The sequence below is a fragment of the Oncorhynchus gorbuscha genome, linkage group LG14 (assembly GCF_021184085.1).
Source record: "Oncorhynchus gorbuscha isolate QuinsamMale2020 ecotype Even-year linkage group LG14, OgorEven_v1.0, whole genome shotgun sequence".
NCBI lineage: Eukaryota > Metazoa > Chordata > Actinopteri > Salmoniformes > Salmonidae > Oncorhynchus > Oncorhynchus gorbuscha.
Window position 1 is genome coordinate 21441572 of NC_060186.1, and position 27145 is coordinate 21468716.

The 27145-nt window shown below is 43.5% G+C and overlaps 2 protein-coding genes across 4 annotated transcripts in view; both read right to left on the bottom strand.

The window, feature by feature from the left end:
- Nucleotides 1–27145, bottom strand: part of LOC123994629 (metabotropic glutamate receptor 8-like) — a 1038970-nt gene that overhangs the window by 86162 nt on the left and 925663 nt on the right. The window lies entirely within an intron of this gene.
- On the bottom strand, nt 13140–25995 carry LOC123994637 (synaptophysin-like protein 1). 2 transcript variants are annotated; one of them, XM_046297481.1, is made up of 5 exons: nt 25537–25995; nt 23387–23505; nt 21508–21712; nt 14292–14483; nt 13140–14061 (listed from the first exon to the last, which is right to left on the bottom strand). In XM_046297481.1, the coding sequence occupies exons 1-5, from the start codon at nt 25606–25608 to the stop codon at nt 13921–13923; spliced, it is 729 nt and encodes a 242-aa protein (XP_046153437.1). In that variant the 5' UTR covers nt 25609–25995; the 3' UTR covers nt 13140–13920. The 2 variants fall into 2 exon arrangements, with proteins under 2 accessions (XP_046153437.1, XP_046153439.1); XM_046297483.1 differs by lacking the exon at nt 25537–25995 and adding an exon at nt 23728–23978.

The window sequence follows — 27145 nt, forward strand, 5'->3', positions numbered from 1 at the left end:
CTGATGCAGCATTCAATCTCTCTCGTTCTTGGTCGAATAGCCCTTACACAGCCTGGAGGTGTGTTGGGTCATTGTCCTGTTGAAAAACAAATGATAGTCCCACTAAGCGTAAACCAGATGGGATGGCGTATCGCTGCAGAATACTGTGGAAGCCATGCTGGTTAAGTGTGCCTTAAATTCTAAATAAATCACAGACAGTGTCACCAGCAAAGCACCCCCACACCTCCTCCTCCATGCTTCACGGTAGGAACGGAGATCATCCGTTCACCAACTCTGCATCTCAAAGACATGGCAATTGGAACCCAAAATCTCAAATTTGGACTCATCAGACCAAAAGGACAGATTCCCACCAGTCCAATGTCCATTGCTCAAATTTCTTGGCCCAAGCAAGCCTCTTCTTATTGGTGTCCTTTAGTAGTGGTTTCTTTGCAGCAATTCGACCATGAAGGCCTGATTCACGTAGTCTCCTCTGAACAGTTGATGTTGAGATGTGTCTGTTACTTGAACTCTGAAGCATTTATTTGGGGTGCAATTTCTGAGGCTGGTAAATCTAATGAACTTATCCTCTGGAGCAGAGGTAACTCTGGGGCTTCTTTTCCTGTGGAGGTCCTCATGAGGCCCAGTGTCATCATAGCACTTGATGGTTTTTGTGACTGCACTTGAAGAAACTTTCAAAGTTTCTTGACATTTTTAGTATTGACTGACCTTCATGTCTTAAAATAATGGACTGTTGTTTCTCTTTGCTTATTTGAGCTGCTGTTGCCATAATATGGACTTGATATGTTGCCAAATAGGGTTAGCTTCTGTATACCACCACTACCTTGTAATAACACAGCTGATTGGCTCAAAAGCGTTAATGAAATAAATACCACAAATTAACTTTTAACATGGCACACCTGTTAATTGAAATGCATTCCAGGTGACTACCTCATGAAGCTGGTTGAGAGAATGCCAAGAGTGTGCAAAGCTGTCATCAAGGCAAATGTTGGATACTTGGAAGAATCTCAAATATAAAATATATTTAGATTTGTTTAACAGCTTTTTTTCCATATGTATTATTATATTGTTTTGATGTCTTATTCTACAGTGTAGAAAATAGTCCAAAGAAAGAAAAATCCTGGAATGAGTAGGTGTGTACAAACTTTAGACCGGTACTGTAGTCATGGCCAAAAGTTGAGAGAATGACAAATATTAATTTCCACAAAGTTTGCTGCTTCAGTGTCTTTAGATATTTGTGTCAGATGTTACTATGGAATACTGAAGTATAATTACAAGCATTTCATACGTGTCAAAGGCTTTTATTGACAATTACATGAAGTTGATGCAAAGAGTCAATATTTGCAATGTTAACCCTTTTTTTCAAGACCTCTGCAGTCTGCCGTGGCATGCTGTCAATTAACTTCTGGGCCACATCCTGACTGATGGCAGCCCATTCTTGCATAATCAATGCTTGGAGTTTGTCAGAATTTGTGGGGTTTTGTTTGTCCACCCATCTCTTGAGGATTGACCACAAGTTCTCAATGGGATTAAGGTCTGGGGAGTTTCCTGGCCATGGACCCAAAATATGGATGTTTTGTTCCCAGAGCCACTTAGTTATCACTTTTGCCTTATGGCAAGGTGCTCCATCATGCTGGAAAAGGCATTGTTCGTCACCAAACTGTTCCTGGATGGTTGGGAGAAGTTGCTCTCGGAGGAGGTGTTGGTACCATTCTTTATTCATGGCTGTGTTAAAGGGCAAAATTGTGAGTGAGCCCAGTTGGCTGAGAAGCAACCCCACGCATGAATGGTCTCATGATGCTTTACTGTTGGCATGACACAGGACTGATGGTAGTGCTCACCTTGTCTTCTCCAGACAAGCTTTTTTCTGGATGCCACAAACAATCGCAAAGGGGATTCCTCAGAGAAAATGACTTTACCCCAGTCCTCAGCAGTCCAATCCCTGTACCTTCTGCAGAATATCAGTCTGTCCCTGATTTTTTTCCTGGAGAGAAGTGGCTTCTTTGCTGCCCTTCTTGACACCAGGCCATCCTCCAAAAGTCTTCCCCTCACTGTGCGTGCAGATGCTCTCACACCTGCCTGCTGCCCTTCCTGAGCAAGCTCTGTACTGGTGGTGCCCCGATCCTGCAGCTGAATCAACTTTAGGAGACGGTCCTGGCGCTTGCTGGACTTTCTTGGCCGCCCTGAAGCCTTCTTCACAACAATTGAACTGCTCTCCTTGAAGTTCTTGATGATCCGATAAATGGTTGATTTCGGTGCATTCATACTGGCAGCAATATTTGCATTAATTTCATGGCAAAGAGGGACTTTCAAATTAATTGCAATTCATCTGATCACTCGTCATAACATTCTGGAGTACAGTGGGGCAAGAAAGTATTTAGTCAGCCACCAATTGTGCAAGTTCTCGCACTTAAAAAGATGAGAGGCCTGTAATTTTCATCATAGGTACACTTCAACTGTGACAGACAAAATGAGAAGAAAAAAATCCAGAAAATCACATTGTAGGATTTTTAATGAATTTATTTGCAAATTATGGTGTAAGATAAGTATTGAGAAACTTTTGTTATTGACCAAATACTTTGTTATATACCCTTTGTTGGCAATGACAGAGGTCAAACACACACACACACACACGGTTTTCACACACTGTTGTTGGTACATTGGCCCATTCCTACATGCAGATCTCCTCTAGAGCAGTGATGTTTTGGGGCTGTTGCTGGGCAACACAGACTTTCAACTCCATCCAAAGATAATATAATATAATAATATATGCCATTTAGCAGACGCTTTTATCCAAAGCGACTTACAGTCATGTGTGCATACATTCTACGTATGGGTGGTCCCGGGGATCGAACTAACACTAAGATGTTCTATGGGGTTGAGATCTGGAGACTGGCTTGGCCACTCCAGGACCTTGAAATGCTTCTTACGAAGCCACTCCTTCGTTGCCCGGGAGGTGTGTTTGGGATCATTGTCATGCTAAAAGACCCAGCCACATTTCATCTTCAATGCCCTTGCTGATGGAAGGAGGTTCTCTCTCAAACTCTCACGATACATGGCCCCATTCATTCTTTCCTTTACACGGATCAGTCGTCCTGGTCCCTTTGCAGAAAAACAGCCCCAAAGCATGATGCTTCCACCCCCATGCTTCACAGTAGGTATGTTGTTCTTTGGATGCAACTCAGCATTCTTTGTCCTCCAAACACGACAAGTTGAGTTTTCACCAAAACATTATATTTTGGTTTCATCAGACCATATGACATTCTCCCAATCTTCTTCTGGATCGTCCAAATGCTCTCTAGCAAACTTCAGACGGGCCTGGACATGTACTGGTTTAAGCAGGGGGACACGTCTGGCACTGCAGGATTTGAGTCCCTGGCGGCGTAGTGTGTTACTGATGATAGGCTTTGTTACTTTGGTCCCAATTCTCTGCAGGTCATTCACTAGGTCCCCCCGTGTGGTTCTGAGATTTTTGCTCACCGTTCTTGTGATCATTTTGACCCCTCGTGGTGAGATATTGCGTGGAGCCCCAGATCGAGGGGGATTATCAGTGGTCTTGTATGTCTTCCTTTTCCTAATAATTGCTCCCACAGTTGATTTCTTCAAACCAAGCTGCTTACCTATTGCAGATTCAGTCTTCCCAGCCTGGTGCAGGTCTACAATTTTGTTTCTGGTGTCCTTTGACAGCTATTTGGTCTTGGCCATAGTGGAGTTTGGAGTGTGACTGTTTGAGGTTGTGGACAGGTGCCATTAATACAGGTAACGAGTGGAGGACAGAGGAGCCTCTTAAAGAAGAAGTTACAGGTCTGTGAGAGCCAGCAATCTTGCTTGTTTGTAGGTGACCAAATACTTATTTTCCACCATAATTTGCAAATAAATTCATTAAAAATCCTACAATGTGATTTTCTGGATTTTTTTATGATGTAAATTACAGGTCTCTCTCACCTTTAAGTGGGAGAACTTGCACAAATGGTGGCTGACAATACTTTTTTGCCCCACTGTATATGCAAATTGCCATCATACAAACTGAGGCAGCAAACTGTGAAAATTAATATTGGTGTTATTCTCAGAACTTTTGGCCACAACTGTATATTGCGTGCCAACGTTTTTTTTATGGGTGCGACAGAATCATGAGCTGGTGCCACCAAGTGAAAAGGTTTGTCTGAAACGCTGGGATCCATATTGCAGTAGAGTGCATTGGAGAGGAGAGGAGACTTACGGTTCTGGCTATGCATGTCTTTGGGAGGGGAGGGTGAGGAGGAGGAGAAGGAGGGTGGGGAGGTCCTTTACTCTCTCTGCCTCACTGGGACTCTACTCCCCAGACACCTAATCAGGACAGAGGGACATGTCAAAAACACAACACAGCCACACGGGCACTCCCACACACACACACACACACACACACACACACACACACGCACACACGCACACACGCACACACGCACACACGCACACACGCACACACGCACACACGCACACACGCGTCCTCCCACCCACCACAAACGTGCTCTCACACACCCACACGTGCGCGCGCGAGAGCACACACCTCATTAAATGCTTGTTGTAGATCTACTACTCATGCAGACTTTGCACTAAAGTTTGTGTGGAAAGCTTGTGAACTGTGCAGTGGGGATACAATAATGCATTATATCACTGTCGGCAAATAAAAATATTTGTGATTATTCATTTTGGAATCAACATCTTTGTTCTGCCCTGGCAATTTCCTAAATAGACTTGGCCCCGGCAACACAGCCATCCTGCCAACTGTCCTCAGCCAACTACTGTCTGACAGGCTGCATCACCCACACCACAGAACCTGTCTCATTGGTCACAGCTTAGTGATTGACAGTGTGAGGAGCCAATAAGATGACAGTCTGTGGGAATGACAAGGAGATTGCCTTACCCAGCCAATGAGTGCTGAAATACCAACAGCTCGTTAGAACAATACGGATGACTGAGCACACAGATTAAGCAGGCGTCAAGGCCTCTGTGTGTGTGTGTGTGTGTGTGTGTATGTTCCAGGTGTGTGTGAGCGTGTAACTGCGTCCGTCAGGCAGGTGAGTAAATAGGCAAGGTAAAGCAGAGGGGGCAGCTGTATTGGGAGCTAGGATTAAAGTCCACCTCATTCAGATATGTAGTAGTAGTAGCAGCAGTAGTTACACAGCAGCCCATCCAGATTGGTTACTTACAACTGTAGTTTAGCGTACATCTAACAATGCACCCAAGTCTATGTCTTGTGCTTCTGCCCTTCCAAGGTACAAGTTACCACATTTCATTTTTTACATTTTTAATTTAACCTTTATTTAACTAGGCAAGTCAGTTAAGAACAAATTCTTATTTACAATGACGGCCTACAAAAAGGCAAAAGGCCTCCTGCTGGGACTGGGATTCAAATAAATAAATACAATGTAAATATAGGACAAAACACACATCACAACAAGAGAGACAACACTACATAAAGAGAGACCTAAGACAACAGAGACAACACTACATAAAGAAGACAGACAACAGACAACACTACATAAAGAGAGACCTAAGACAACAGAGACAACACTACATAAAGAGAGACCTAAGACAACAACAACACTACATAAAGGAGACCTAAGACAACAGAGACAACACTAAAGAGGGTAAGACAACAGAGACAACACTACACCTAAAAGGCACCTAACATAGATCTAGGGTCAAAATAATCCTAACCTTAAAAACATGATTAAGGGCTTTTAAAACTAGCTGACCCTGTATCAGTGGTTAGGGGCAACAACTACCTAGTCCCTCAAGCCTGTTGCCATGACATTGCCAAGCGAGCGAAACGGTGGCTAGCGTGAGAGCCCTGTGAGGCTAGCAACCACAGGAAGTAGGAAGCTCAGCCTCAGCTTCTCAGAGCTCAGCTGGGTTTGTTTACATCCGCACCACCAACGCTAGAGGAAGACACCCACCAGAGAGAGAGGAGAGGAGAGAGTAGAGAGAGAAGAGGAGAGAGAGAGAGAGACAAAGAGAGGAGAGAGAGAAGAGAGAGACAAAGAGAGAGGACAAAGAGAGACAAAGAGAGAGAGAGAGAGGACAGAGAGAGAGAGGAGAGAGAGAGAGAGACAAAGAGAGAAGAGAGAGAAGAGAGAGACAAAGAGAGAGGAGAGAGAGAGTAGAGAGAGAAGAGGAGAGAGAGAGAGAGACAAAGAGAGGAGAGAGAGGAGACAAAGAGAGAGGAGAGGAGAGAGAGAGAGGAGAGAGAGTGAAGCGCCAAACCCTTCTGCAACAGCCAATACCTTTCATATCGCGACACAGACAACGCAGCACATTACTAAACTACTCTACACAAGTCAGCACTACACTAAACCACACACACAATCACTGCCGCTCCTTCAACACCACACACAACAGCTGCCCACACTGGAACCAAAGCAAGCACACAAACAACTAGCTGCCTCGCCAACACACTGCACTGCAGTGAGTGCCAAGCCCACACATCAAAGTCAGGAAACGAAACTAAGCTGAGAGGACAGAGCCTGCAAGGAGTTCAATTAATCCAGGACCATACGAGCAGAGTCACCAGACAACAACACACACTATGAATAACAGTCTAGCACACAGACATTCTCGGAATGACACACACCCCACCTCTGAATAACACACAAAAGCTTTTCCGTTAAACTGCTTAATCAGCCTCCGCCGCCAGCTACAGATGTGTCTGTCTGACTCCTGCAGCCTGGCTGGCAGAAAGAGTATTTCTCACACACACACACACACACACACACACACACACACACACACACACACACACACACACACACACACACACACACACACACACACACACACACACACACACACACACACACACACACACACACACACACACACACACACACACACAGGAGGAGCATAGCTGAAAGGCATTGACCCCTGAGCAGACCTGACCTATTCAGAGCCTGTCAATGAGCAGCTGTTGTGAGAGGAAGCTTTCCTGTTTCCCTAAGCACAGATCTAAGGTCAGATGTACATGCGTTATAACAATTTAGTGGTTAGGAAAAAGTCTAGGTCCTGTCTGAGAGGACTGCAGCTGGAGGCAGCAACCTGCAGGGGGCAGGAGAGAGCACTCAAAGTGGGTCGTGTGTGTGTGTGTGTGTGTGTGTGTGTGTGTGTGTGTGTGTGTGTGTGTGTGTGTGTGTGTGTGTGTGTGTGTGTGTGTGTGTGTGTGTGTGTGTGTGTGTGTGTGTGTGTGTGTGTGTGTGTGTGTGTGTACAGACAGACTCCTCTCTCTAGGACATGAGCAGCCAGCAGCAGAGAGCAGATGTAAGCACGCTCCGCTCACTGGGGATAAACGAGAACGTAAGCAGAGGGACAGACAAGAGCTGGTTTTCAATTATTATTTTTTAAAATTTAACTTTAACTCTGCATTTTAGGAAAAGGACCCGTAGGTAACCATTTCCCTTTTAGTCTATGAAGCATGTGACAAATAAAATGTGATTTTAATTTGGTCCAGCACTGACCAATGTTTAAGGGGCTCTGACTGTGATGGGTTAGAGTTAGGGGTCTTACTCTCGTGTGTAGGGGTTAGGGTTCTTACCGTAGTGGGTGAGGATGCCCTGGGGTTTGACCACTTGGTTGCAGACATTGCAGACGACGAGACAGAAATCTTCCTGGTTGGGAAACTGGCCAAACACGTGCATCTCTGCAGGACACAGAGACGGGAACAGGGACAGGGGGTGAGCTAGGAGAAGGACCAGAAAGCTGCATTGATCTAAGGGCAGCTTGTTGTTTCCTCCCATGGTTAATGTTGGGAGGGGGAAGGGGTTCAGCTGATCCAATCAAAATGTCTCTTCCTACTTCCAAACAGGCATGCTTGGTGGGTATCTAACTGAGGCGGTACTCATGCTGTCCCAGACCGTCCGGAGATCTTTGGCTGTACACTTTGGGGAGAAGGGGGATGCTGCCTCAGAGCCAGTCAAGATCTCATGGAAGCGAGGACTGAAGCATCACTCTGGCTAACACTAAACATACAATCAATCAGCAGGCATTATTGTATGTCTTTGTATTTTAAGATGTGCGTGACTGTGCTTGTCCACCTGTGTATCAGTGTTGTGTTACTTGTCATGCTCTGTGATTTGTGTGGACCCCAGGAAGAGTAGATGGTGCTTCTGCAAAAAACGAAATGGGGATCAAAATAAACTAAATCGAGTGGATCTGGTCCAGATTGTTGCTTAGACATAATGGTTAAAGGTTAGGATTGGCGGAGGGTTATTCTGATGCTAGATCAGTGGTTAAGGGCAACCTTGACCTCCATGGTCCAGCCCCTACACTGTGTGGAGCATCAGACCACTCCGGTAGACCAGCCGCTCTGCTCCAATGAAAATAGCCCATCTTATATATTTTTTTAACCTTTATTTTACCAGGGAAGACATCTTTTTCAAATGTGCCCTACAAGTAAAACATCACAAATCACGTAGAAAAACAGCTACATCCCTCCACAAATAAATCCCCAACCAATACTCTAAACTGTACCAGAACATCAAGACCTTTCGGTTACTGGCCCAACGCTTTCAACCTATTTATTTACAAATTAACAGTGAAAATGCTTTACACGTACATGTAATTATCCACGTGACATTGTTAAATACAAGGATGACATTGAAAATGGTTTCATTCAATGAAACAAGCAACTTTTTAAAAGTAGGGTTCATGGCGTTCACCCCCAAAGACGTCTATGTTGGCAGCCCACACACCTTTCACGCTTGGTGATTTTTTTGTCGGCCAATCAAAGCTGCTCCACAGTCGGAGGTTCGAGTGTAGCAAGTGAAGTGAGAGATCTCTAATCAATGCAAACATGGAATTAAAATGACAGAATTCAAAGTGAGCTAAATAAGAAGGAGTGGGCTACGACAAACAACCAAGAGGTGGGCTGTTGTTTAATCTGAATCACGGTGTTATCCATTTCTTTACAAGGACGAGGAGTGCAGTAACTGTAGCCTCGGTTAGCTCGTTACCTAGCTAGTCACCTAACGTCGATGTGACGCAGTCAAAACAGGCTCTGTCGTGTCATGATGAATAAGCAGCAGCTAACTGGGCCAGCTTGGCTACTTTGTAGTCTCTCGCACGCACGCACGCACGCACACACACACACACGCACACACACACACACACACACACACGTCCTTCCTCCTACAAAAAACAAAACAAAAAAACACGTATTCCAACCCTCCAGATATCCAAGAAAGAAAATCCTGATATTATTCTAATAGTGAAATTATTTCAAATGTCCACATCCCTAAACCAGAAACAACAAGTATAGCACTTAAAAACTGGTGCTTTTATTTTCATCTGTCTCTGCCAAGACAAATGAGAACAGTGTGTAGCTTACTGCCTCGCTCGCCTGCCAGAACAACAGAAACTGCCAAAACACTGCTGCTAAAACAATCTTGTCTTTCGTGAATGAGCGCTACCAAGGCAGAGAGAGAAACACACTGTCTGTCAGACACCCACTGAGAAAATAGTTTCAAGCGGGGATAACATTTTTCTATATATTTCTGCATTGTCAAGTCTCACTTATCCTCTAAACAACATTGTCAGATAATGAATTGAATTATAGACTGCATCAGCTGTTGACCTATGTAGCGGAGAGAAGGCATAATGCTGAGTTCACCATATGACTATGGGCATAATCGCTGTCTGGCACTAATCTCAGAGATGATTAGGCATTGGTCTGTAATGACGTCACCCAGTTAGCTATTACTGTCTGCTTGACACATGGTGTGACCTCATCGGCTGATGGTGTGACTGACTTGAGTGTGTGTGTGTGTGTGTGTGTGTGTGTGTGTGTGTGTGTGTGTGTGTGTGTGTGTGTGTGTGTGTGTGTGTGTGTGTGTGTGTGTGTGTGTGTGTGTGTGTGTGTGTGTGTGTGTGTGTGTGTGTGTGTGTGTGTGTGTGTGTGTGTCACAACCTGCCTGACTCTTGGCCGGGGAACAACAACACTGGGAGACTCCATTCTGACTGAGTGAGTGGATCTCCTTACCTTATCCATTATGGGGTCCAAGGCAAACACAACTGGCCTTAGATCAGTGTCTAAAGGGCAAGTCAATCTTCCTCTGTCTCAGTGTGTTGGCCTGGGATCAGCAGTCAGAGCATGTTGGTGATTCCAGTCTGGCTGGGACTGAGAGAGGCTGCTTTGGCACTCAGCCTGACTGAACTGAAGACGGGGTAGTTAGTACTGAAGTGTACTGCACTTGAGTGTAGCTCCTGTCTGTCACTCTGGGTGGCCCACCAACCCACAGTTATCAAATCCCCTCATTTGTACATTGTAGGTGGAGCCAAGAACCTCTAGAGTACAAACTCGTAGGTAAGCAGGAAGGGAACATAGTCATGCACGTGACATTTCCTGCTTGACCAATATCATGCCACTAGATATCAATTAGTTTGTAATTAACAAAATGCTGGAGTGACACCTGGAGCGTCATCAGTCCACAAGAACGAGGCTCAGGTGACAGTCACCACAGCACGTTTTGATCAACCTCACCTTCTTTGCTGAGTTTAGTTCCTTCCCAGTTGTTGTACAGCTCTTTCAAGCGGTTTCCGACGAGCGAGTCTGTATTTGAATAATATCAGAAAATAAGGTTAATATTGGAGTTAATGTACTAGAGGTTAGTTGGTGCTTGAATTAGAACATACATCTCACGCACGTCACGCTGGAACGTGTCATGACGTCCAGCTCGATAACTAGGTCGCAGCTGTAACGTTAACTGACGAGGTGCCTTGACAAATCAAGCAAACTGTCACCAACAAGCAACGGAAAGTTATCCTGGCCAGACAGCAGTAAACTAACCCATGTACATCACGAACATGTTGAGAATGCATCAGAGAAATGAGTACACAGCATTTGCAAAATATGAGTTTTATCGATCTGTTATGCATTTGGTAACTAACTTAATGTGGTTGTTATCTTCCAGTTTTGACAGATGCATGGAGGACACGGCTGGCTAACTCAATCTCAGTTCAACAACACTGTTCGCACGTGACATTTTTATAGAAATGGACGACAAAATCGACGTGCACTTACTGTCAGAATAGTGTAATTTTGCTGCGCTGATAAAAGTCGACCAAGGTTTGCACAGGAACGTATCCGGATTTGGTAGTTGGCGATCCAATGTCGCCATTGCACTTCCTTCTTGTTGCTTGCTTTTTTCCCTCTCCTTCGCAGTACGCTAAACGAGACAAGCGGAGCACCTGACGTCATTTTCGTCACGTTCCGTCTTCACTCGGGCTCTGGCGGCAAGGAGTTGAAAGGTTGCAAAGGGGTGTGTGGGCCTCTGAAGTTCAAACGTTTGTTTTTCTGATACATAAATTACACGTGTGTTGTTGTTTTTCTCAAAATTGCATTTCACCCATTGTTGATTTGCTGAAATATATTCCGATGTCTTATATATTCAATATGTTTTAGTTAATATTTCAGTAATAGTTGACGATTTTAGGCTTTGCAATAGCCAAATTACAGCACATTTGACCAATATATGAGCAATATTACAGTATAATACATTACAACAACGTGCAGTCGTTGTGAAGCAGCAATATCCTAGTCGGTCAATAATACTTTTTACTACAGACAAGAATATTGTACACTTTTGCACTACACAAACAAAATACCTTTTGCTGCCCATACACATTATTATATAAAATATCACTTTTGCTGATCACAAATTTGCCATAGGAATCCTATACATTGTTCCAAGAGCTCTTCAGCGCAACAACAAAATATGACTCAGCATTGACCTCTTGTGGTTGGAATTGAAAATTGCGTCTCTACTCAATGATGGACAGACAGTGGCCTACAACATTGGCTCATTGGTATGGTGATGTCGATGTTTGTGAAAATATCCATACAGTCAGTACCCATACATCATTCAACAAGTGATTGTTGGAGAAATGTATGGAAAAATGTGTGGATGAGTGGTCAAACTTGTGTTATAGCTGCAGACTGTGTTATAACATTAGTTATAGGTCAGTGATAGTAGGCTGGTGTTGAACAGGAACCAAAGCCAATAGGGCCGCATGACTTCAGCACGTGTCAGTTTGGACTACCACAGACCACATGACTGAGCATGTAACAGTGGTTCTCTAGCTGCAGGACATCACTGGGAGGAATACTTGAGCCATGTTCCAATAGGCTACTATAATATTGCATAATTTCATCCTTCCGTGAGGTAATTGTCACCCTCAAAGACAGTCTGGTAGGTCTAAGCAATGATCACATAGATTTAAATTATCCAGTCATGTCAGATGAGCACTTAAAGGAAGGGAGGAATGATGCATTAAGGGTGCCAGTGATCAGCTCAGACACACCGGAGCAGCATTACCAGATCATATCCTGTTTGTTCTTCAGACAAACGGTAAACAGTGAGGTCACTAGACAGACCATGAAACAAAAGCTGCATTATGTCTTTGGGGTCAGAAATCTCCCGCAACCTCCCCAGTATGGCTTGTAAAAGAAGTCAATATTACCAGAGAGAGAGAGAGAGACCTATTCTATTTTTATACAAAAAGAGAGAATGTAGGAAATGCATTGTTTTTTATTCCAAAAGAAAGTAGACATTCATGATTCGCATGTTGTGGAAAGGACAGCTCCGTCTCTCTCCACAACAGGGCAGATACATACAGATCCTCCATGAAGCTAAAGTTGCTCTGATGACTACAAGAGGAAGACAGAGGCATAACCAGGATACCAGACATTACAAACACACATGCACACACGCAACATGGGTCTTCCATACACAAGCACCTCAAGTTACACTTTTATTAGATCAAAGGTAATAACAGAAAATAGATCAGAAATGCAAAGGTAATGGCAGGGACTAATAATTCATTAAGCAATCTAAAAATGTTTTTAAAAAACAGGAGATTTCAAAACATAAAGCCAGCACATGCACACTTTCTTAGTGGCTGAGGTTCAACAAACAAGATAATACGAAGTACAAAAACCATGGCAGACTAAAGAACATCATTTTTTTTTTAAATCAGTCTTCGCAACAGAAGATGATATTGAAAGATACACGATCAAGACTGAAAAGTTCTACTTATTTTCAAGTGAAACAAACATTCAAATGTGTGTATATATATATATATATATATATATATATATATATATATATATATATAATTTAAGAAAGCATATGGCCAGCAGTACAGTCAGAGACACATGCATCCTTGTGTAAACGGTGTGAAATGGCTAGCTAGTTAGGGGTGCGCGCTAGTAGAGTTTCAACTGGTGACGTCACTCGCTCTGGGACCTTGAAGTAGCTGTGGAGCGATAGATAATGATGCTTCGTGGGAGGCAGTTGTCGATGTGTTCAGAGGGTCCCTGGTTCGAGCCCAGGTTGGGGCGAGGAGAGGGACGGAAGCAAGACTGCCACACTTAGCAAAAAGAGGCAAGTGAGGACAGATCAGGATTCCTTCTAGGCCATGAGGCGAAAGGACACATTGTTTAAGAATCTGAATTATCCCAGGTTAGGGTTTGGTAGAAATGCCCAGAACAAAGACACTGTAGTTGCCGGTCAAAGTGCACAAATGCTGTCAATGAGTCTGTACCACAGCTTAGGAGAAAATACCAGCGGTTCGTGAGATTTACTGGTAAGAGAAGGCACCGGTTTAGAAGTTAAAGAAGGCACGAGGAGAGAAAGCATTAGCATGCAAAGACACAGAAAGGCATGGCCCAAAATTGGGACCGGTATTGAAGGCACAGATATATTCGACAAAGCATAGATATTGATAACTATGGCACAGCAAAAATATTGGCGGTTTCCACCCAGACAATCAGCAGGCAAGATGAAGCTGCCTATTACCATAAAATGTATAGTGTATCTATCCAATCCTCTCAGAGCTACAGGAGTACTTAGGGTGTGTAGGGGCTATTTTGGCCATTGGAAGTGGAGTAGAGTATTAGATAGCAGCAGGGACTTGTTGACCACGCCCGGCCCCGGCCCCCTGCCGGGCAGTGTACTTCTGAGAGTGGCAACGGGTCTCCTTGTACACAATCCAGGCATTCCCAGCCCACACCATCAGATTCAGGTACCCAAACACCTAGAGGAGATGAGACCAAGAGTCAGAGTGAGACCAAGAGTGGTCAAACAGAAGTGAGCATGGCAAACACAGTATTTCTGTTGGATGTGCAGAAAAACTGTTACATTTCACCTCTTTTTTTACATCTATGTGCGTATCATGCAATTCAAGTGAATGTGAACTTGATACATTCTGATGAACAAGCATCGTCTATAAGAAGTTTTTTTTTTTTAAACGTTCGAGTTACTCACCACAGAGACATTGAGGGTGCGCATGTTGGCGAAGTCAGTGACCTCGCAGGACACGTCGCTCTCCTTGCAGAGTGCCAGTGTGGAGGTGATGTCCGCCGTCCCGGTGGCATCCTTCACGTTCTGCAGCCCCTTGGCCCATGCTGACGAACACACGAGCCACAGGAAGGCAATCGCTGCCGTCAGGCCAAAATCCTGGGGGAAGAGAGGGAAGAGGGAACCCAAGTCAACCTCCTTCACTTTGTCCCCGTGTGAACCACTTTGCTTCAGCATGGTTTCAAATGGACAAGGGAGTACATTCAATTGTAGCCTGATCCCTGATCTGTTTGTGATGCCTTGCTTGGCGTGACAATGACCAAAAGGAGTTATCAAGACAGAATAAACAGTTGTAGGTCCACGCCAAATTAATTGTTCACATCCTACTGGAAGATGTGCATGAATAACTCAAGAAATTGGCTTAAAACACAGCTCGGCGGTCGTCGTCACAGGTCTACTAGCTGCCACAGATTATTTTTCCCTTTTCTGTTGGTTTTGTCTGGATTGTTTTCACCTGTTTCTGGTTAACCGTTTATTCAGGGCGATTTAAGCCTTCAGGTCTGCTTTTGGGGCGGCTTGTATATTTTGCTGTCGTGTTTTATGGCTTACGGTTTGTTTTCGTTCCTGTTTTTGTGGTCATGTGTGCCTGTTGTTTTTGGCTTGACCCATATTTGGAATAAACATTCTCCTTTGGATCGTTGCTCTCTGTGCTTGACCCCACACCCACCAATCCTAGCTATCCTGACACATGTGACTAACAGAAATGTAATAATGTGTTCCTAAACAAAGGGGGGGGTCAAAATCAAAAGTAACAGTCAGTATCTGGTGTGGCCACCAGCTGCATTATGTACTGCAGTGCATCTCCTCCTTATGGACTGCACCAGATTTGCCAGTTCTTGCTGTGAGATGTTACCACACTCTTCCACCAAGGCACCTGCAAGTTCCCGGACATTTCTGGGGGGAATGGCCCTAGCCCTCACTCTCCGATCCAACAGGTCCCAGGCGTGCTCAAAGGGATTGAGATCCGGGCTCTTCGCTGCCCATGGCAGAACACTGACATTCCTGTCTTGTAGGAAATCACTCACAGAATGAGCAGTATGGCTGGTGGCATTGTCATGCTGGAGGGTTATGTCAGGATGAGCCTGCAGGAAGAGTACCACATGAGGGAGGAGGATGTCTTCCCTGTAACGCACAGCGTTGAGATTGCCTGCAATGACAACAAGCTCAGTCCGAATATGCTGTGGCACACCGCCCCAGACCATGACGGACCCTCCACCTCCAAATCGATCCCGCTCCAGAGTACAGGCCTCGGTGTAACGCTCATCCCTTCCACGATAAATCCGAATCCGACCACCCCCTGGTGAGACAAAACCGCGACTCGTCAGTGAAGAGCACTTTTTGCCAGTCCTATCTGGTCCAGCGACAGAGGGTTTATGCCCATTAAGCGACGTTGTTGCCTGTGATGTCTGGTGAGGACCTGCCTTACAACAGGCCTACAAGCCCTCAGTCCAGCCTCTCCCAACCTATTGCGGACAGTCTGAGCACTGAGGTTTTGTGCGTTCCTGGTGTAACTCGGGCAGTTCTTGCCATCCTGTACCTGTCCCGCAGGTGTGATGTTCGGATGTATCAATCCTGTGCAGGTGTTGTTACACGTGGTCTGCCACTGTGAGGCCGATCAGCTGTCCTTCCTGTCTCCCTGTAGCGCTGTCTTACGCGTCTCACAGTATGGACATTGTAATTTATTGCCCTGGCCAGATCTGCAGTCCTCATGCCTCCTTGCAGCATGGCTAAGACACATTCACACAGATGAGCAGGGACCTTGGGCATCTTTCTTTTGGTGTTTGCCAGAGTCAGTAGAAAGTCCTCTTTAGTGTCCTAACTTTTCATAACAGTGACCTTAATTGCCTACTGTCTGTAAGCTGTTAGTGTCTTAATGACTGTTCCACAGGTGCATGTTCATTAATTGCTTATGGTTCATTTAACAAGCATGGGAAACAGTGTTTAAACACTTTACAATGAAGATAAGTTATTTTGATTTTTACGAATTATGTTTGAAAGACAGGGTCCTGAAAAGGGGATATTTCTTTTTTAGCTGAGTTTACATACATCAGACATAAAAATAACAGAAGTCAGGACATACAGTCACATTTTATTGATGTCAATGGGAGACTTCTGTTTCAAAACTGATTAGCAGTATATATTCAGGAACAAATTACCATGTCGAATCAACCAAATCAAGGACAAACGTTTTCTAATACACTTGGAAAAATGGACAGCTGATATTTGTTTAAACCTAAACTTAGAACCAGGGGTTGGAACCGGTTCAAGGAACAGAACCCAAAACGGTAAAATAATGACATTTTTCAAGGAACAGAACCAGAACCGAGAACGAAGGTCATCTAATACGGTTCCGGAACAGAACTGTTATTTTAAAAGCATGGGAACCAGTTAATAATGTTCTGGGCATTTTTCTTCAGTTCCACAAAAATCGAAACAAAGTGCCTATGCAAAGCCCTCACTCTGCTACTCATAAATTCAGTGTCTGCCTGCCTGCCAGCTGAAAATCTTTGCGTGTGTGTGTGTGTGTGTGTGTGTGTGTGTGTGTGTGTGTGTGTGTGTGTGTGTGTGTGTGTGTGTGTGTGTGTGTGTGTGTGTGTGTGTGTGTGTGTGTGTGTGTGTGTGTGTGTGTGTGTGTGTGTGTGTGTGTGTGTGTGTGTGTCGTCTAACTGCCCCTTCCCTTGCTTCAAAACATAGTCTACTGTAGCTACTGACGTTACACGAGTGTTTCAGAAATTAGGGAGAGAGATTTTTAATTTTCAATGCTAGTTAAGGATACTATAGTTATCACGTTTCACATTGGATTTATTAACAAAAAAGGTAAGATCTGTTCTTGTGCCGCTCTGCTACACAAACTTGTCTAGCTCTCAAAAACTCTAGGCGGCATTATGGGTAATGTATTGGAACTGAGAGTCATGATCAAGTGCTAGCTCTGGCCCAACGTTAGTCCAACGTTAGTTAAGCCAACTCTTTGAAGTTCAAAGACATTCAAAGTTCCTTCATAGATGTCACTCCTCCTAGGTATAATTCTGTGGGCCTAATTCAGATTATACATGTCGTAACAACAAGATGCCGAGCGCTTTATGGCCAGCGCTCTTCTCACGGGTAAAGTTTCAGTCGTATATTACACCCTACTTGTCTGTTCCCTGCATGTACATATTGTAGATGCCTGCTCCATAACAAGCTGCTCTATCTATTGGTGAAGTCATTTAAGGTCAAGCTAAATATAGATTTAAAAATGATTTCAGAGGTTTAAAAAGAAATGTGAAAAAACTATACAAACCCTAACTTTTTTGGCTGTTCGAACCGGTTTAGAACTGTATTTTGTTGGAACAGTGGAACGGATTTTTTTTTGTAATGGTTCTGTTCAGAACGAAACGATTGGAAAAATATTTTTTTTGTTCAAACCCCTGCTTAGAATGTCAACTCTCATCAAAGAGAACTACACCCTTGAACCGTATGTCTATCTGAATCTAACAAAAAGCCAAAGGTCAGTTCCAGCCCCCTCCCTCTGGCTATAGAGATGGGTAGATCTAACAGATCGCCTGAAGAAAAGAGCACTTGCCTAATGTGTGATCTTGGGGAAATCTAAAACAAAATCCAGGTTGTGTTTTATTGCCGTCTGTATATTAATCTCAGATGTTCTGAGACATTCTTTTTTTGTAACATTTTTGGTGATAACCGTGAAGTATTCTGGCTACGAGACAAGCAGAGGCTTAAATTTAGTTTCAGACAGGATGTGTTTGAGATTGAAAAGTTTGTTCACAATGCCTAGAGGAGAAGGAGAAATGTACTGTTTGTGTAGTGTGGCTGGATGGTAGCTGTACTTGCTATGATTATTGTATGCGTATAATTTGTTAAATATTATTTTGATTTGAGTACAAGGAAAATGGTACTCTGTATAGTAGTGTCTTGTAAGCCCATGTGGGCTGGGCAACAGTAGGTGTATGACACTTACATACAGTGCCTTGCGAAAGTATTCGGCCCCCTTGAACTTTGCGACCTTTTGCCACATTTCAGGCTTCAAACATAAAGATATAAAACTGTATTTTCTTTGTGAAGAATCAACAACAAGTGGGACACAATCATGAAGTGGAACGACATTTATTGGATATTTCAAACTGTTTTAACAAATCAAAAACTGAAAAATTGGGCGTGCAAAATTATTCAGCCCCTTTACTTTCAGTGCAGCAAACTCTCTCCAGAAGTTCAGTGAGGATCTCTGAATGATCCAATGTTGACCTAAATGACTAATGATGATAAATACAATCCACCTGTGTGTAATCAAGTCTCCGTATAAATGCACCTGCACTGTGATAGTCTCAGAGGTCCGTTAAAAGCGCAGAGAGCATCATGAAGAACAAGGAACACACTAGGCAGGTCCGAGATACTGTTGTGAAGAAGTTTAAAGCCGGATTTGGATACAAAAAGATTTCCCAAGCTTTAAACATCCCAAGGAGCACTGTGCAAGCGATAATATTGAAATGGAAGGAGTATCAGACCACTGCAAATCTACCAAGACCTGGCCGTCCCTCTAAACTTTCAGCTCATACAAGGAGAAGACTGATCAGAGATGCAGCCAAGAGGCCCATGATCACTCTGGATGAACTGCAGAGATCTACAGCTGAGGTGGGACACTCTGTCCATAGGACAACAATCAGTCGTATATTGCACAAATCTGGCCTTTATGGAAGAGTGGCAAGAAGAAAGCCATTTCTTAAAGATATCCATAAAAAGTGTCGTTTAAAGTTTGCCACAAGCCACCTGGGAGACACACCAAACATGTGGAAGAAGGTGCTCTGGTCAGATGAAACCAAAATTGAACTTTTTGGCAACAATGCAAAACGTTATGTTTGGCGTAAAAGCAACACACCATCCCCACTGTCAAACATGGTGGTGGCAGCATCATGGTTTGGGCCTGCTTTTCTTCAGCAGGGACAGGGAAGATGGTTAAAATTGATGGGAAGATGGATGGAGCCAAATACAGGACCATTCTGGAAGAAATTCTGGAAGAAAACCTGATGGAGTCTGATGGAATCTGATGGAGTCTGAAAACCTGATGGAGTCTGCAAAAGACTACAAGAAGAAACCCAGCCCAGTCACGGACCAGGATGTCTTGCTCCCAGGCAGACTAAATAACTTTTTTTTGCCCGCTTTGAGGACAATACAGTGCCACTGACACGGCCTGCAACGAAAACATGCGGTCTCTCCTTCACTGCAGCCGAGGTGAGTAAGACATTTAAACGTGTTAACCCTCGCAAGGCTGCAGGCCCAGACGGCATCCCCAGCCGCGCCTTCAGAGCATGCGCAGACCAGCTGGCCGGTGTGTTTACGGACATATTCAATCAATCCCTATACCAGTCTGCTGTTCCCACATGCTTCAAGAGGGCCACCATTGTTCCTGTTCCCAAGAAAGCTAAGGTAACTGAGCTAAACGACTCGACTACCGCCCCGCAGCACTCACTTCCGTCATCATGAAGTGCTTTGAGAGACTAGTCAAGGACCATATCACCTCCACCCTACCTGACACCCTAGACCCACGCCAATTTGCTTACCGCCCAAATAGGTCCACAGACGACGCAATCTCAACCACACTGCACACTGCCCTAACCCACCTGGACAAGAGGAATACCTATGTGAGAATGCTGTTCATCGACTACAGCTCGGCATAGTACCCTCCAAGCTCGTCATCAAGCTCGAGACCCTGGGTCTCGACCCCGCCCTGTGCAACTGGGTACTGGAGTTCCTGACGGGCCGCCCCAGGTGGTGAGGGTAGGCAACAACATCTCCTCCCCGCTGATCCTCAACACGGGGGCCCCACAAAGGTGCGTTCTGAGCCCTCTCCTGTACTCCCTGTTCACCCACGACTGCGTGGCCACGCACGCCTCAACTCAATCATCAAGTTTGCGGACGACACAACAGTGGTAGGCTTGATTACCAACAACGACGAGACGGCCTACAGGGAGGAGGTGAGCACACTGTCATTGACACTGACCCAACTCCAGCCACTTTAATAATGGGAATTGATGGGAAATTATGTAAATATATCACTAGCCACTTTAAACAATGCTACCTTATATAATGTTACTTACCCTACATTATTCATCTCATATGCATATGTATATACTGTACTCTATATCATCGACTGCATCCTTATGTAATACATGTATCACTAGCCACTTTAACTATGCCACTTTGTTTACTTTGTCTACATACTCATCTCATATGTATATACTGTACTCGATACCATCGACTGTATGCTGCCCTGTACCATCACTCATTCATATATCCTTATGTACATATTCTTTATCCCCTTACACTGTGTATAAGACAGTAGTTTTGGAATTGTTAGTTAGATTACTTGTTGGTTATCACTGCATTGTCGGAACTAGAAGCACAAGCATTTTGCTACACTCGCATTAACATCTGCTAACCATGTGTATGTGACAAATAACATTTGATTTGATTTGATTTGACCTGAGACTGGGATGGAGATTTGTCTTCCAACAAGACAATGATCCAAAACATAAAACAAAATCTACAATGGAATGGTTCAAAAATAAACATATCCAGGTGTTAGAATGGCCAAGTCAAAGTCCAGACCTGAATCCAATCGAGAATCTGTGGAAAGAACTGAAAACTGCTGTTCACAAATGCTCTCCATCCAACCTCACTGAGCTCGAGCTGTTTTGCAAGGAGGAATGGGAAAAAAATTCAGTCTCTCGATGTGCAAAACTAATAGAGACATACCCCAAGCGACTTACAGCTGTAATCGCAGCAAAAGGTGGCGCTACAAAGTATTAACTTAAGGGGGCTGAATAATTTTGCACACCCAATTTTTCAGTTTTTGATTTGTTAAAAAAGTTTGAAATATCCAATAAATGTCGTTCCACTTCATGATTGTGTCCCACTTGTTGTTGATTCTTCACAAAAAAATACAGTTTTATATCTTTATGTTTGACGCCTGAAATATGGCAAAAGGTCGCAAAGTTCAAGGTGGCCGAATACTTTCGCAAGGCACTGTAAATAACATCAATCAAAATCAAATCATATCAATCATATTCATTTCAAGTCACGTATGAGAATCTCAATCTAGGTTTTGTCCCTTTACTTTCCCAATACTCACAAACATAGGGCCGAAGTCAGAGTCCTTGTACACGTGCATGTAGCCCAGGTAGACGAGCAACGCCACTATAGAGTACAGGAAGCAGATGATGGCCACGCCCACAAAGAACTGGACCGAGGAGGCGGAGTCTCCCACCAGGTGGGTGACGGGCACGGAGTGGTTACACAGAGTGGTGTTGCTCTCCACTAGAGCAACCAGGTTTAACCTGGGGACACAACGCAGCTTAACACTTCAGTGTACATCTCTACGTGATATAGCAGAGTTATCCAGAGTATTTCTGTAAGAGATCAATGTCACACTAAATATACTGAACAAAAATATAAACGCAACATGCAGCAATTTCAAAGATTTTACTGAGTTACAGTTCATAAGGAAATCAGTAAGTTTAAATAAATTCATTGGGCCCTAATCTATGGACTTCACATGACTGAGAATACAGATATACATCTATTGGTCCCAGATACCTTTAAAAACAAGTTAGGGGCGTGGATCAGAAAACCAGTTTGTATCTGGTGTGTCTACCATTTGTCTCATGCAGCGCAACACATCTCCTTTTCAGGCTGTTGATTATGGAATGTTGTCCCAATATCCAGCGGAGTTGCTGGATATTGGCAGAAACTGGAACGCGCTGTCGTACACGTCGATCCAGAGCATCCCAAACATGCTCAATTGGTGACATGTCTGGTGAGTATGCAGGCCATGGAAGAACTGGGACATTTTCAGCCTTGTGTACAGATGCTTGTGACATGGGGTGATGGCGGCGGATGAATGGCACGACAATGGACCTTAGGATCTCGTCACGGTATCTATGTGCATTCAAATTGCCATCGATAAAATGCAATTGTGTTCGTTGTCCGTAGCTTATGCCTGCCCATACCATAACCCCACTGCCCCCATGGGACACTCTGTTCACAATGTTGACATCAGCAAACCGTTCGCCCATACAACGTGGTTGTGAGGCCGGTTGGAAGTACAGACAAATTCTATAAAATTACGTTGGAGACGGCTTATGGTAGAGAAATTAACATGACATTTTCTGGCAACAGCTCTGGTGGACATTCCTGCAGTCAGCATGCCAATTGCACGCTCCCTCAAAACTTGAGGCATCTGTGCCACTTTGTTGCGTGAGAAAATTGCACATTTTAAAGTGGCATTTTATTGTCCTTGGCAGAAGGTGCACCTGTGTAATTATCATTATATTTAATCAGATTCTTGATATGCAACAACTGTCAGGAGGATGGATTATCTTGGAAAAGAATAAATGCTCACTAACAAGGATGTAAACAAAGTTGTGCACAACATTTTAGAGAAATAAGCTTTTTGTGCATATCGAACATTTCTGGGATCTTTTATTTCAGGTCATGAAACATGGGACCAATACTCCCCCTATGTTGCATTTATATTTTTGTTCAGTATACTTATACCCAGGGGATATAGAATGACAATAGCAAGAGGAAGGAATGGAGACTTTTATTGTCAACATTTCAGCTGCTAATCATCCTGATTGACAATGAAAAACTATTCATTGTCTCATCTATTTTAACCTGATACATCTTCACTGTACAGGTCACTTCCTGTTTGTGTCATACTACACCTGGAATAAACCCCAGTCATTACACTGCACACGAAAACACTCATCCAGATTAATGGGGGAAATAATCAGTTGAGGTCATGGGGTCAAGTTGTTTCCTCCACCACGAACATCCTTCTACAGATGATATCTATACAACAACTTCCTTCCTAGTTCCAGCAGGATATCTGATAACACATCAAGGCATTTCAAATATTTCAAAAGGGGTCTTTTTTTGCAGTTGGGTCTAATCGTTGTATGGGTTATCAAACACAGTAACACAGAGAGAGAGAACTGACTGACACCCACCTGAAGGGATAGCTAAAAGTAGCATTCAGTGTCTCGTTCCTTCCTTCGCTGCAGAAGAGTGACACGATAGTCCTTCCAGAATACCCCCCACAGCTCCCAAATGCAAAGATGGCTGTCAGCTGTTTAAAATAGAGAAAGAGAGAGAGATATCACGTAAACTGTTTTAGCTGAGCAGGGAGAAGGGAGAAACATTGCTTACACTGGACATACTGTGAGATACTGTAGTAGACCAGCTCAGGGGAGGGTGTTTGGATAAACGGACTGAGAGAATTGAAGAGACTGCATGCAGCATCACACCAAACAGCAAGCTTGCCAAGAGAAAGAATGATCTAACGGTGTACATAAAGATCTGTTTTGATCCTCTTCTCGTTCTCTCTGCTGCAATCCATGTGGTTCTCTGTTGATGCTCTCGCTCTCTCTCGATGTAGGCTATTAGATCAGTGTCTAGGGGGAAACGTAACGCTACTTCGTGACTGTGCCTCCATTTTGCTTCCGGAGAGGCCCTTCCTTCTCACCCTTCTCCAGATGTTTTCATTTCACAGTGTGGCAACTTCCTGTTGGCCGACGACCTCATTGCAGCAACTTGTGCCATTTCACAGCAATTAACATCTAGTGAGCACTGCAAATGCAGAGACGGAGACAACAGCCTGCTATGGTCAGATGACTTGGGTGACTGGGGTGGTGCTGCCTGTCTGGTTGCTGCCTGCCTTGCCTGCAGCCTGTATCTTGAAGGATTTGCACAGTGAGAGAGAGAGAGAGAGAGAGAGAGAGAGAGAGAGAGAGAGAGAGAGAGAGAGATAGCGAGCTAGGAGAGAGAGAGAGATAGCGAGCTGAGAGAGAGAGAGAGAGAGAGAGAGAGAGAGAGAGAGAGAGAGAGAGAGAGAGAGAGAGAGAGAGAGAGAGAGAGAGAGAGAGAGAGAGAGAGAGAACAGCTGAATTGTTAACCTCATTTCCTCCTGCATGGCTACACAGGATTCCTTTGACCGAGTTATGCAGGCAAGTCGGTTAAACTTGATTAATGAATTCTCTCCAAAAGCATGGCTTCTCAGGACAACATGGTTTCCAAAGTGGAAGGAATGTAACCCTGGCCTAAAAACAATATCACACCACTTCAGTGCTGATTAACTCTCTAAAAGTCTAAGCCCACTACTACTACAGCCCATAGAAACGCATTGATAACACATTCATGACAAAAAAAATGAATGAAACGGAATAAGGTTTTGAAGTATCTGTCCTTTATCTCGAAGATACAGCCTAAGAAAGCACAGGAAATATGTGGTTTTTGGACACATATTTAACCCCAAAACGACACCCATACTTCCATTCATTCTTTAAACTGGCACCCGGTTTGGAGGTTCAGACATTACATGTGAGAAGAGCGATATTCAGAGATGGGGAAGGCCGACATAAGCGGATGGAGTAGATTGAGACTCATCCCAGATATCTCTAGGTTAAATTGACAGATTTTGATGAGTATTTGTCTATTATGTTACTTAGTTTGAGTCAGTAGGGTGCGTCAATATGGTCTCAAGGATTTTTAAGTTCTGCAAAAACCTGTCAGCCCGATTGGGTGCAATTTTAATTTCATTTTCTTCTAAGTGTCAGGTTATGTCAGGGGCACAGAGCTTCCTGGCCCCAGATCTGCATGTTCCCTTCCAGATATGGATTGTATATGCTGGGTAACATTTAAGTGAATTATTAATGAGACATGAATTAATGTATAACACCTCTTGCCTTTCATTTGAAAGGAAGGAAAAGGTTTTTGAACAGGGACATTTCAAAACCATGCCAGTACAAACTGATCCAGCCCCTAGCCAGCTACTGTAACAGACTTTGCTGAAATGGAGAGTTGAATGAATGTCATACTGTCGGCTATCATTATTTTGTCATTGCAGAATCAGGAGAAGAGAGACTGACAAAACAAAACTGTGACCCATTAGTTTATGAAAAAAATGATGAAAGCTTGTGTGGTTTGCTCCAACATGCAATACGATTGAAATGCAACAAAAAGCATGATATACAGTACATGTCTTTTCTATTTGATTTTATCAGGCCACAGCCCCGAACTAAAGTGAAAAATCCCTCGGCTATTAGAACTGTTGAGCTGCATATTTTCTCCAGTAAGATTCTGGACAGTGTAGCCTACTTACCCATTCTATAAATTTGATGAATCCCAGCGGTTCCTTGAGAGGCGCCAAGTTCAGTCGAAATCCTGTTATCATCTCCCCGACTCCCCAACTATCTAAATATGATCTGAATGAAAATTAAGTATATGCTGCTAGAAAGTAACGAAACAAGTTTCAATAAGTTTGACAGAATGACGTGGTACTGCGCGCAATGGCTTTGTGCGCTCTGTTTTGGTGATCCCTGTCCCTCCTACGCAAATGCCGGAGGCTAGAGTAGAAACAAATGATGAAAAACGGTCAGTTTGCCTTTTTAGATTAATTTTTACTCTCTCGGTAGATAGTTGCAACTTGAATCAACTAGGATTAGGTCGATTTAAAAAAATCCTAAATTGGCTAAACAATTGATAGACCAATGATGGAAAGTAACGGTTCTCTCAACTGCGCGTCTCGAATTTCTTAACACAAAAAAACACTGTGTAAGCCTGCAAATGACTGTAAAAAAATTATGTCTGTATTGTACTCGCACTAAGCTGTTGAACCTTCGGTCTCTGTTTGGAAAAATCTTCGCTCTCTTGTTGCAAGTTTCTGCTACTCTAGTCATATGGCCTGAAAGCAAATCAAGGCCGTCATTGTAAATACGAATTTGTTCTTTAACTGACTTGCCTTGTTAAATAAAGGTAAAATACATTTTTAAAAATGTAAAAAAAAAAATATATATATATATATATATATATATATATATATATATATTACAACATATTGGATGACTCTCATTCACATTCCATTCACCCAGTTCAATGTAAAATCGATAGGTTTAGGCTACTACATGATACTCACATTTTACTCACATTTTCCCTATACCCATCATGAGGTTGCTGCAACCTAGCCTATGAATGAAAGTGTACAATGTACAGTTGAAGTCGGAAGTTTACATACACCTTAGCCAACTACATTTAAACTCAGTTTTTCACCATTTCTGACATTTAATCCATGTTTTAGTTCAGTTAGGATCACCACTTTATTTTAAGAATGTGAAATGTCAGAGAAAATTATTTAGTTCAGATTTGATTTCTTTCATCACATTCCCAGTGGGTCAGAAGTTTACATAATATATGCCATTTAGCAGACGCTTTTATCCAAAGCGACTTACAGTCATGTGTGCATACATTCTACGTATGGGTGGTCCCGGGGATCGAACCCACTACCCTGGCGTTACAAGCGCCATGCTCTACCAACTGAGCTACAGAAGGACATACACTCAATTAGTATTTGGTAGCATTGCCTTTATATTGTTTAACTTGGGTCAAACATTTTGGGTAGCCATCCACAAGCTTCCCACAATAAGTTGGGAGAATCTTGGCCCATTCCTCCTGACAGAGCTGGTGTAATGAGTCAGGTTTGTAGGCCTCATTGCTCGCACATGCTTTTTCACTTCTGCCCACACATTTTCTATAGGATTAAGGTCAGGGCTTTGTGATGGCCACTCCAATGCCTTGACTTTGTTGTCCTTATGCCATTTTGCCACAACTTTGGAAGTATGCTTGGGGTCATTGTCCATTTGGAAGACATTACATTTACATTTAAGTCATTTAGCAGACGCTCTTATCCAGAGCGACTTACAAATTGGTGCATT